Source organism: Aquila chrysaetos, chromosome 17, assembly GCF_900496995.4.
Source record: "Aquila chrysaetos chrysaetos chromosome 17, bAquChr1.4, whole genome shotgun sequence".
In the NCBI taxonomy this organism is placed as follows: Eukaryota; Metazoa; Chordata; class Aves; order Accipitriformes; family Accipitridae; genus Aquila; species Aquila chrysaetos.
In genome coordinates, this window is record NC_044020.1 from 20,321,078 (window position 1) to 20,333,317 (window position 12,240).

General features: G+C 39.4%; 1 protein-coding gene across 9 annotated transcripts in view; it reads right to left on the minus strand.

Moving 5' to 3' along the window:
- ITPR2 (inositol 1,4,5-trisphosphate receptor type 2) overlaps nucleotides 1-12,240 on the minus strand; it is a 273,890-nt gene that overhangs the window by 154,819 nt on the left and 106,831 nt on the right. For all 9 annotated transcript variants that reach the window (XM_041118187.1, XM_041118189.1, XM_041118188.1 and 6 more), the window contains 5 exons: nucleotides 11,837-12,030; nucleotides 8,922-9,054; nucleotides 7,919-7,976; nucleotides 6,239-6,404; nucleotides 4,077-4,250 (listed from right to left, as the gene is read on the minus strand). In XM_041118187.1, the coding sequence (XP_040974121.1) occupies nucleotides 4,077-4,250; nucleotides 6,239-6,404; nucleotides 7,919-7,976; nucleotides 8,922-9,054; nucleotides 11,837-12,030 (725 nt within the window). The remainder of the gene's footprint in view (nucleotides 1-4,076; nucleotides 4,251-6,238; nucleotides 6,405-7,918; nucleotides 7,977-8,921; nucleotides 9,055-11,836; nucleotides 12,031-12,240) is intronic.

Genomic DNA, 12,240 nt, shown 5'->3' on the forward strand with positions numbered 1-12,240 from the left:
CCTTTCCATGCATATCTCAATCAAAACACAGAAGAACATCTACACAAATACTGCCACTTATAATACTGGCAGTGGGGTTTTTTTTTTGTTCTGCTGCCAGCTATAGTATGCCTTTCTTAACTGGAAACACAAAGAACTGAAAGATTGGAGACTTTGGATGCTGAAATTATTAAGCATGTAGAAAAACTGTAGCAGATCTCAAGACTGCCTCACAGTATAACCACAAGGATGTAAACCAATGTAATAGCATAAAAAAGAACCAAACAGGTGCGCTTCTGTTTTTCCTTGTGTCCTCAAACTTCCTACTCTTTTAGAGAAGAGAATTATGCTAAAACACACATGCACGCCAATCTGAATGTTTATACCTCTTGAAACCTCCCTCTGAACTTTCTTAGCTGATGGTGAAGACGAGGAGTTCTATAAATCCCATCTGGTCTTAATTTCCAGTGGGGCAAGAACAGCTGCACCACTTGGCCACGGAAGCTGTTTATAACTGCGTCAGCACCGCTGTTCAGCGTGGTCATGTTGATCTATGCAACAACAGTGGATTTTTACTTGTTTAGGTTTGTTAGTATGCATGCTGCCTTCTCTCTAGCTGTTTGAATCAATACTTGGGAAGATATTTCAGGCTCTTTGCTATAATTAACCACCCTCCTCTGTTCTGGGACTGTGGGTTAACCAAGATTAATTTACCTGTTACTTTTATCAGCATTCTTCCTCAATCAAAGTAGTTTTATAATCCATGTGAACTATATGTCTTATCTGGAAGTGCTGATCAGCATTAAACTGCTGAATCTATCCTTTCTCTTAAGAAAATAAAAAACTGTTTATTGAACCCATAAGAGTATGCCAGGGATGTAGTTACCAAGAGACAATCACACCACTGGGATACCAGAGACACTCAGTTGCATATCTTGCTTCGTTACGCCCCATGATAGACATTCTCTGTCACACTTTTCCACAGGGGACAGGGAGTCATAGAGATCGCACTGAGAAACGTTCTCATCTGAGTACCCCACCTTTAGGAAATGGTATTTTCTGAAAAAGACTATTTCCTCTATTCATAAAATGCCTGGGATATCACTCTGCATCAGTCTGAGGATCCTTTCTTTCTAGCCCCCAAATGGAGGCCCAGATTCCAGCATTCAGTCCGAGCAGTTCCCCGCCGCTGAAATAGTCTCACTCATCTCAGCGGAACAGCTGTGCAAGGCACTAGTCAGTCAGGCTGTATTTACTTAACAGCGGAATGAGGGCCACTCTCAGAAGTTTCAGTTCGCAACCTCAACCTATATATGATGTTTCAGAAGATGTTTGTTCAAACATTCTCAGAACCAAAGCAAACTGCCACAGACCAGAAAAAGAGGAGAGCAAGGGAACACCAGGCGCCTACGGGAGCTGAAAGTTTATGCCACTCGAAACCTCACTGAACTTTCTTAGCTGATGGCGAAGATGAGAAGCTCTGTAAATGCCACTGCACTGTATTACAGCTTCACCTGAGCGTCCTTTCACTGAGACTAGTTCTCCTCCTCAGATGTGTGTTTCTGGTGCTACACTACCAACGCATCCTCCAGTGACAGGACAATAAAGACCACACTTCCCATAGTCCATGGTATCTATACAGACTGATAACGCCCTTACTAGAGATAACCAAGTAAACAGACTTTATCTGCTTCTCCCTTCTCAAGCAAGGCTCAGTTATGTGAGATCAATTTCAGCATTTCTTCCTAATCCTATACGGTGACTAATTTATGTCTGACCTAACTCCAAGCACTCTTTACTATAATTCTGATCTCCAGTTCCTATCAAGATGATTCTGCATGGATCTAAGATTTGTTGTTTTTACCTGTGGAGAACTCTAGATACTTTCTTTAGAACACCACGGCCTTTTTTCTACAAATCCCATTTCTGGAGTCATAGGACTGCAAAGAAAAAAGTAAGTCTCTAGCCCCTTCAGGTTATGATAGAAAGATGGGAACAATTACCCCAAGAGACTCAGAAGCCTAAGGGGCAAAAAAATATATATGATTTTTTTAAACTCTTATGCCAATCTTGCAACGTGATTTGGTGAGGACAGAAACTTGGGCTTAACATAAGACTATTCTGGAATGTAATTTAAGCCCTTGTGTGCACTTTAATGTTGTTTGGGAAAAATTAAGCAGAGGCAAGTGAAGAATATTCCCTAAAGACTTAGAGGTTCATCCAGCTCAGTACTGAATACCCAGCATCCATTCCAAGAAGGCATGGGATCTCTCAGGAATGTTTATCTGCTTGAAGCTAGCTACCTCCTTCACACTTTGTAGATTATGACCAGCACCTCACCTCTTACGTCTGACTTAAGATCTCAAAGAGAATATTCACTATCTAAAGTAGTTTTGCCAGGTAATAACATTTCTTGACTGTTAAAGAATAATTTAACAGGGGAAAAAATAACGGACAAGGTTCTGAGTTATTGTAACCTGGCACAGCTGTCATGGAATTACCACCAGATGATCTAAGCAGTTGTGCAGATTACGTACTACTGTTCTGATACAACTCTTCCTCAGATCTGCCAGAGATAATATTGTGCATCTACTGAAGCACTGCTCATCCGTACAGACCCACAGATGCCTCATGAGAAAAAAACACTGAAAATATCCCATTTAGAGATGCTTCTGTTTCAAGCACATTGTTTTGTCCCCTCTTCCTGGAGTTTCTTTGCTATCAGGGCTACGTGTAGGTATAAAAAGGATCTTATTACACTTTTAAAATGTCTTATAGCTAAAAAACCTTGTAAATATCCTGCTGCAATTCTGTATCCTGTTTCCCCATTACCTTTTCCATTCAGTAAGTACATAAAGGAGCATTTTCTTTCCTACTAGAGCTATGCTTGAGGAAAGGAAGTAAGAAGTCCCACATACTTAAGTTCATGAAGTCCAGATTCCTCCCCACTTCTGACACCACTAAATTCAGCTAAGTTATATCAGAGGAAGAGAAGGACCTACACTGTCCCAGGAAATAAGGATTCTCTCCCGTGAAGTGTTGGATTTTCCCCCCATATGAAGCCACCTAAAATCTGCTTTCCCATCTGAAAGGCCAAGTATATGCCATAGGTATCTGCAAACATCCCATCTCTTCTCAATGGCTCCTACTTTTCCTCAATGCATTGGCTTCACAATGCTCTGTAATCTCCACTTGGCTTCTTACTAAGCTTCCCCTGGTGGCTTCCTTGCCTATTTTCTTGCCACCAGGGAAGACTCTACTACGGAAGAGAATAAGTAAAGTGCTGTGTCAGAAATCACAGTTGTTCATCTCTCCCCACTTCCTCTGATGAAAATGGAAAAGTGGGAATAAATATTGGTGGGAAAGCCTGCTCTATCTACTGTTATGCCACAAACCTCAACCATAGCAAATCTTGCAACATTTTGCATTTTCTTAAAGACTCATACTGGAGTTAGGCGATTACATGAGGACTTCAGCTTTCACTGAAAAACAAAATTTAAAAAAAAAAAAAACCAATTACATTTAAAAAAAAATCAGGTCTTCATGTTCCAGATTCAAGTTCTAAAGTTTCTCAAATCACAATATATCCCAAGAGTGTGGTATGACAAGGGTCAAAAAAAAAAAAAAAAAAAAAAATTTAGTTCAGCTACAAAATCTCAATATTCTTAGGTGAGTCTTATGTTTGGTGGAGAGTGGAATTACTTGTGATGTTTGAAAATATGGGTTGGATTGTGCTCCTCTCCCCTAGTTGCAAGAACAGATACTGTCTACTCCTTCTTTCTTCCAGCAAGTCAACACAACTGCCAACAAGTAATCCCTAGATTACTTGGCCACAGAGTGATGCCGTACACTGTGGCTTGCTCGCTAGCCAGAAAGGAAGGCAGCTCTGTGACATAAGAATGCAGTTACTGAAAGCAGCAGGAAAGAATACTGAGCACATTGATAAAAGAGTTTTTATTTCCTGTTCTGTCTATTCCTACAGCTCAGACAGAATACTACACATTCTCGCTTTGATTAACCAGACCATAAATTTGCAGTTGTTCATTAAACCACCTATAATTTTGAAACAATTCTAACAGCAAAGGCTTTAAACCCACCTCTATTGGCTCTTCTCCCCCTTTGGTTTGATTGTCGCCCACCTCTCCACTCTCATAATTGCTGCTCTTCTCAACCCACAATTCTGATTTTTCTACAGTCAGACGTAGCTGATCAAGATCAGCCTTGATTTGCTTGTAGTTATCAACATCTTGATTAGACACCAGCAACTGAACCTGGAAATACAGAAAATTGTAAAGCTATTACAGCAGTAGCACCAGCACTTACGCCTAGGTAATTTGCTTGACAGTTTCCATTCTAAGCCCCTCTTTCCAGGTGCTTTATATAACCTTCCCTAAGAAACTGAAACATGGAACAAGCAGGCTTTTTAGCCCCTATCCATCAAAAACCTTTAACAGAGCCGGAGACTGCAGTTGCCCAAAACAGGATAGTTACAACATTCACAACATTCTCTCGCCTTCTTTAATACACTGCGAAATATTTTCAGCACAAGCACAGATTTACAAGCTCTTGAGTTCGATGCAGAGTTAGCTCTGATGCACTGATTATGATCCTCATGGTATTGAAACAATACAGTTAGATGGTATTAAAGCAATACAGTTAGAAATAGCTTATCCCATCAGCACAGTACTTCACAAGAAAAAAAAAGGATGGTATGACAACGAATCAGGACATCCAAAGAAAAGTCAGAATGGCCAGCAACTTTAATGATCACCTACATCACCATAATCAAATATTGAAAAATAACGGATTTTAACAGTTAGGCCAGCTTAGAAAAACCTGTCGGAATATAGCTCATAAACTGACTTTCAGGTTCATGTAATTTCCCACCATCTGAGTGGTTGCCTCTTACTAAGATTAATCTCACTACTTCTTCTTTTGTACTGCTCAAATTATCTGGGTTTTTTTTTTCACTGTTATTTGTAGTTCTTGATTTAGCATGATCCACATGTTTCCCTTCTTTGTAATGCTCTTCGCTCTACCAAGATTATTAATGAAGATAATATTCCAAAAAACTAACAACAACCTTTACAGTAAATCAATAAGCACTATTAAGAAATTACACTTATGTAAAAGATTAAGGTCACATGGCAGACAAGAACACTGACAGGGACATTCTTTTTTTAAAAAAAAAAATCACTACACGCAGGCAAATATTTGCAATATAAAGTTTTCATCATCTGCTCTCTTGTCTTGGTAAAACCTTGTTATTTTACAGAATTTATGAATGCTGCTCATCCACAGACATTCATATTCCATGTTTTCTACAGTCTTTTTTGTTTATTTGTCAATCAGCCTTTTCCATCCTTTATGAAAACATGTTAAGCTACTCAGTCCTTGCTTACCTGGGAATAACAGCTATTTATGCAACTAAGCAGCATGGCCTAACTTTAACAATCTGGTGGGAGGCCATTATGCTACACTGCAAAAACATTAAACAAAAGCTTTCCAGGTCTTTATCATTAATCTGTTTTTAAACAAGAGAAATCTCTACATCTTACATAACGATGAGACAACATGCTATCAAACTCCTGAAATAAGCATCAGATGGTCTTATCAACATATGTTATATAGGGTTACGTAACAGAGATGTCTCTCTCATCCAGCCCCATGACATCAGATCTCCCCACCTTAATCCACTGACACATGGAGCCTGCACATGCACCGTTATCAAGCAGAAAGAATAAAAGCTGAAAACAGGCTTGGCTCTATTACTCTCTTCCTGTTATTTGGGCATATCCGTATCATGCAGTGGAGCACAATGCAAAGACACCTGACTTAGAACCAGAAACACCATATGAATAATGAGAGCGCTTTATACCCAGCCTAAGTGGCCCTGAAGACAGGAAAGTCTTATTGCTGACACTGGTACACTGCTTGCAGAACACACGCTACTAACTCTGTCTCTGAGGGATCACTACATCATGTCTCACTGAGATGCATGTGTCCCAGCTGTCACCATGGACCTACATTTTCAGTAATGGATGCAATGCTAGAAATAACTATTTCTGGGTGCACAACTATAATATACACTAGCACATATGGCCAACTCTAACAAAAAAAAAAGAATCTCTGCTGAATTTGGACCTCTAAGGAAATAACACTGTCATGCTACAAACAGCAATTTAGGTAAGTAAAAGCAGCCTTTGGAAAGACTTCCCTCGCAGTCAGTTTCCTGGAACAATGCCATGCCCATCCATACCTGTTTAAATGCTTGCAGAACTTCTGCTCTCTGGCTGAAGTGCTTAAATAGCAGGTGCAGAGCACCTGAGAGCAAAGGAGGGTAGTCATGCATGATGAGGTGAATGAGGACCCGTAAAAAAGTTCTGCCCCCTTCATCATCAAGCTGAACCGCATTCTTCTCCTTTCTGCAACAGAAATGGGGAAACAGGACCAAATAAAATAAGAAAACACAAAAACTTTTGACATTACTATGCCTGTACACACAATCTTCATTTGACAGAGCTCTTAAAACCAAATCAAATACACTGCAGGATGGAAACGATAAACATCACTTTAACATATTTTATAAGGACTTCAATCCTACAGTTATAGGCTGTTGCAGCAATCTTGTAGCAGAATAGACACTATCAAATGAAAGTATGTATGTATGAACTGTATCAAATATTGTGATTAATATCCATATTGCAAAAATGTTCATTTACATCCTTGATAAGTTGTGCCATGCTCATCCCCAATCCAAATTAATTGAAGTAAACAGCATTTCATCAGAGATTAATTTGGCCCTTTCCTTTTCACTCCTTCCTTTTTCAGCTGCTATTAAAATTTCATTTAAGAAAAAATAAGCTCAGAAATAGTAAGAATTGCCAAAAGCATCATATTTCTGGAATCATATTCATAATCTAGAATGGCAGAAAGCAGACTTACACTTAACATATCAAAGCAGAAATAATGTTTCCAAGAAACCATTCAGTCTCTGTTCATTTTAAAGATGCAGATGCCAAGGGCTGTGTGTTGTTTTACATTACGGGAGTTCAGGGGGAGGACTGGAGGCATTGCTTGTGCTGGTAATGATTGCGAACGCATAAGGGACTGAGAGAGGAAAGATCAGAGTGCCCATATTGTGGATCCTTCTCCCTAGCTCCAAGAAAAACTTCAAAGTCTACGGCCTTGTCTAAATGGAATTCATTCTTACTGGTATAATTATACCCATAAAATTAAACCAATATAGTGATAATGGTAATAATTCTCCAGTGTGGATATTTTCCAGGCTTTTTTTTTGTTCACAGCATAGCTGAAATCACTTCCAAAACTCTGCAAGCATAGCTTGTGATCTGCAGGCCTCTGGTGGTCCAGAATATCATGGCAAGTGGTCCACAGTTGATTTGAGGAGTCATATGAAAGAGATTATTGTTGACATAACTTTCTAAATAAGTTCCAACAAAAGGTGCAATGACAACAGGCCATGTGGTCTATGAGAAATACCGAGGGTCAACAGTAACCTACAGATCCAAGAAATCTGGGGCTACAGTCATAAGGTACACCAGAAAAAGGTCTTTCTTTAAAGCACCCATGGGAGGCATTGTAAGATAAATAATTAGTGTGTTTTAGCCCAATACACCTGTACACCATTCCCCAGCTGCCTTTGGGAACATGACAGAAACTTTCTACCAACTCTCTTACAACTAGGAGGGTGGTCATTTCCAATCCCACGGTCATCCATACCAGCTGGGCTGTTTGCTTGTTTGAAATTCAGGCCTTTTCTGGCACTTTTCTGTCTATGTATAGGCTATGTAATAAGAAGCAGCCAAAGGAAGAGAAAGGGGTATGAAAATAAGCACAGAATAAACAGATTGTCCATGGGAAATATCAACGTGAACAAACAGATACATAGAGACAGGTAAAACTTCAGAGAATATACCTGCCAGCAAACATGGTTTCAGCCTGAGCTGCAATTTCGTCTATGTCAGGAACAATTGCTGGAAAAAAATCAAAATAAAAATTAAAAAAAAAAAAAAAAAAAAAAAAAAAAAGGCGCCAGTGATTATTGTTTAATCTGCACAGCAAAATGGAACTCTGTTCCTCTTTAAAGTAGATGTTATCAAGTAGAGGTCTAACTATGCATTCCTCAACTAGGCAAAATTCGCTATCTGCAGGAGTAGCAGGGAAGAAACAGGACATGGGGCAGAGTCAAACTGTGTATTACTATTACTGAGGAAGAGCCAAGTTGTAGTGATGAACTAGAGCCCCGTGGTGCTAGGAGCTGGACAAACCACCACCAGTGACCCACAAATGACAAAGAATATGAAACTTTTACATTTTTTGTTAGATGAGCCAAACCCCACAAAGCAGACACATGAACTTCAGAATATTTATCATAAACCAAATCATTTATCACACCATCATTTTGCTTTAGAATAGCTTTAATATACCTTACTACTAAAGACTTTAGTACTCTTCAGCTGCCCCTCTGTTACACAGCACCTCCAATTAAAGCAATTCTTCCCTAGTTGCAGGTGATCACACAGACAGCAGTCAGCCTTTTGAGCACTTCTGTGTGCACAGGAACACACCCTGGAAAGCCACTCCATTTTCGCGTAGCACGTTCACCTCACTTAAATCTGTCCTCATCCAACCCCAACCATTTTTTCATGATCTACTCTCCATTACATTTGTCATTGTGCAGTGTTTTGGGAAGAGTACAAATGAGAGAATAATTGTCATCGTGGGAAAAAGGAATCACATTTTTGTTGGAGGAGGACAGGCCAGCAAAAATCTTATTTTTATGGGATTCCTTAAAATTTTCATTTTTCCACAAGCTTTTCAACTTTAAGCAGCATGCATCTTTCCACTGCAGTCAAGTTCTTTGTTTGGAGTAGCCTACGCAGAATTATTTTACATTGCAATACAATAGCGACATTTACCTGAGGCAATCCCTGGTGTGTCAGGCGGGGATGTTGTAGAGCAATCAACGTTTTCATTGTTTTCCCCAAACTCTCTCTTATAGATAGACAGCATGTAGGATATTCTATAGTCCAGTCTAACACTGAGAATAAACTACAAGAAAAAAAGTTTTAAATAAGACTTTTCTTCTGCTGTTTGGTAACATGGGTTAGGATTTTTCTGTGGTGGAACATACAGGGATACATGATTATTTTAAGTAAATGATTTTAAGTAAATACATCCACTACAAAAAAAGAATCCATTACATTCATCAGTTTTCTGTGATTTCTTTCTTCACTCCAACCATCCTGTGACATACTGAACTCTACCTTATCGACTGCTGAATACTAAGAAGCAGACTGGATTTGTCCAGGGGCTCCAGCACACTGCCTTGTCCTCACTGCCTGAGAGCCAGATCAGTACATTCAAACCCATGTTGCAACCAATTATTTCATATTTCAGCGGGACTTCTAACGCTCCATGAAGATAAGAAGTGGAGAGGGGTTGAGAGTAAAGACAACAGGCTCAAGGCTTACCCTCTCAGATGCCCGACAGCCAAGGGCAGCAGTGCTGCAGTAACTCCAGGCTCCCACGGAGGGAAGCACAAGCCTGGTGGTGTCTTTTGTTAGATTGCTAATGATCAGCTGAGGGTGTGAGGAGCAAATAGCACTTCCTTCATGAGCTCCTAGTAGTGTTGCCAGCATGCAGCAAAAATAAAAGTTTGGCTTTGGAAGCTACCACTGTAATGGTAGCAGAGATCCCCCTCACTCAACGCTCTGCTTTCTTCTTATTGTTAGTGGCTTTTCTTCCTCAGCTGTGAAATCAGAAACTCATACAGGAAAAATCCTAATTCAAAGCTGAAGTGCTGCTTTTATATTGGAGTAGCGAGGAAAGTGACTAGGCTGGAAACATTAGTACCAATTTAGGGACTGACACATATACATCCAACACCTCAAAACTGACTGCCCATCAACTGAGTTTCAGTGTTTCCCACACTTATGCTCCTTGCCCACAGTAAACGCAAGCATACAATGACACAGGTTTAAGATTGCTTAACATATTTTACAATCAGTGGGGATAAAAGCACACATATTAAGTTACCAAGACTCAGGCAACAGGTGATGACTTAGCAAATGGTAGCAACCTGTTGCTTTGATCTCCAGCTAAAGTCAGACAAGCTTCCCAGACCCAGAATACTGTAATAGGATTTGGCTAGGACTATACCATCTAAAAGCAAATAAAATGCCAGTTTACGAAACAAAAAAGGCAGGTTTATTTTGGTTCCATGATCAAGATACCCTATAATTGTACAAGCAAGGGTTTTAAAAATAAAAAACTCCCAAGTCCACGCATAGTCAACTAAGTCTATCAGGCCATCTGTTTAATTCTGGCTGATGACAGAATGGAAACTTCTTAAGTTGAAAAAGCCTTTACTTAAAGGAATAAGAGGATATATTAAGAATTAAATTATTATAAACTGAAATATTTCTTAGAATAGAATAGTTTTAATCACCACTGTACTAGCTATGCATGATAATACAATAAATCTAAAATATTCTTACTTGCCTTTTAGGGTAATAGCACAGTAATGCAAGGTAACATGATTTAAATTAATCCTCCTTCACTGCATATTAAACGAAACTGAATTATTTTGCATTTGTGAACTAAGATCATATATATGCACATTTACTGTGATTCACCCAACATATGACAACTTGCTAATCTGCAGTAATTTGACCGTGTGACTGAACCATAACTAACAAGCCACAGATTAAGTAACAAATCAGGATTAAATGCTCTCCAATCCTGGGTGCTCTTGCACTGGACATGCTGTGAAAAAGGAAAGGATGAGACAAAAATTAATTCTCTTGCTTGTGAGCAGCCAGGGAATGGACAGGACAAGGCTGGTGTCCTGCAATCATCCTCCTAGGCATCAACCAGTACAGCATGACAGTATGGAGAGAATCTCAGCCAAAAAACTAATGAAAATGAGAAGCAATACGCATGAATGGTATTATTTAGGTGATATAAGTTCAAAACACTCTGTCATTCACCATAAGCCTTAAACTAAAGGAGCTCTGGAACCAAAGTATGCAGTATGGACGATACTCTAACAATTGGTAGTCTTTCAGATGATGAGTAATTAAGGTAATCTAAATCATTTATAAGCAGTCAGAACAAATGGAATCCTTCAAAAGTGACAATGGTACCAACAGATTTGCAGAATTTATAGAAAACACTGAAACGTTCCTTCAGGGCATAAGTATTGCAGAAATTGGGATTTGATATACAGAACGAATGTGTGTCGCTTCACTTACTAATAGCACAAAGTGAAAATTATATCTCAAGAGGCATGCTAGTAGTGTCCTACAGCTTGTCAGTACAGCTGGGAGAAAATCATAGCAGCCGACAGACTATTCTCAATCTAACAGTGGAAATCTGAAACAGACTTCAAAAGTGCATGGCCTTGCATGACTTCAGTGGGTCTAGGTCCAATTCTGCCCTTCTTCAAACTCCTGTAACAGAAGAGTCAAATACTGAAGCCAAGCAAGCCGCCCCAGTGTAAAATGAGTGTTAATGAGACTGGAAACAGACACACTGTCTTCAGAAAACATTAGCGAGGCGGATTAAAGGACAAGTTCTGCCTTTTCACAGATACAGTGACAGAGTTTCTACAGCATCTAGTTCCTTCAAAAGTGAAGTAAGTGTAACAGAGTGAGGACCACAACTGTAAAATTGTTCACGCAGAGGAGCATTCTTCCTCATATCAAAGTGTTATTTTTATAATAAACAGCCCAGGTAGGGGTAAGAACGTAGGTAACAGAACTTGGCACTACGTGAATAAGTAAAGAACTGTGAAATGACTGCTATGTAATATTCCACCAATCATTATTACCTGCAAAATCTCAATGATTTTCAATTTGGTGTCCATTACGATCACATCTTCACTGTCTGAGGTGGTGGCTTGCTTGCTTGGGTGAATGCTTGGCTGTATATCAGGGGCACTGATGGGAAATATAGATCCTCTGCTCAGCACCATTTGGGTCATCATCTCTCCTACACCATGGATGGTCCTCATAACATTGTTTCCTATGCATTAAACAAAAACATGTATGTATTTGCCATGAGCAAAGCTTGCTTGCAAAGCTATATATCACACATATGCCCATGTCATCAAACCCCTTTACAGTTTTAACAGGCATATTGAAAAACAAGTCCTCAATTCCTGATCAAAACTCAGGAGAAGGAATTCATTCAAATTACCCAATGGTTTAGAGACACATTTTCTACACTGTTTTT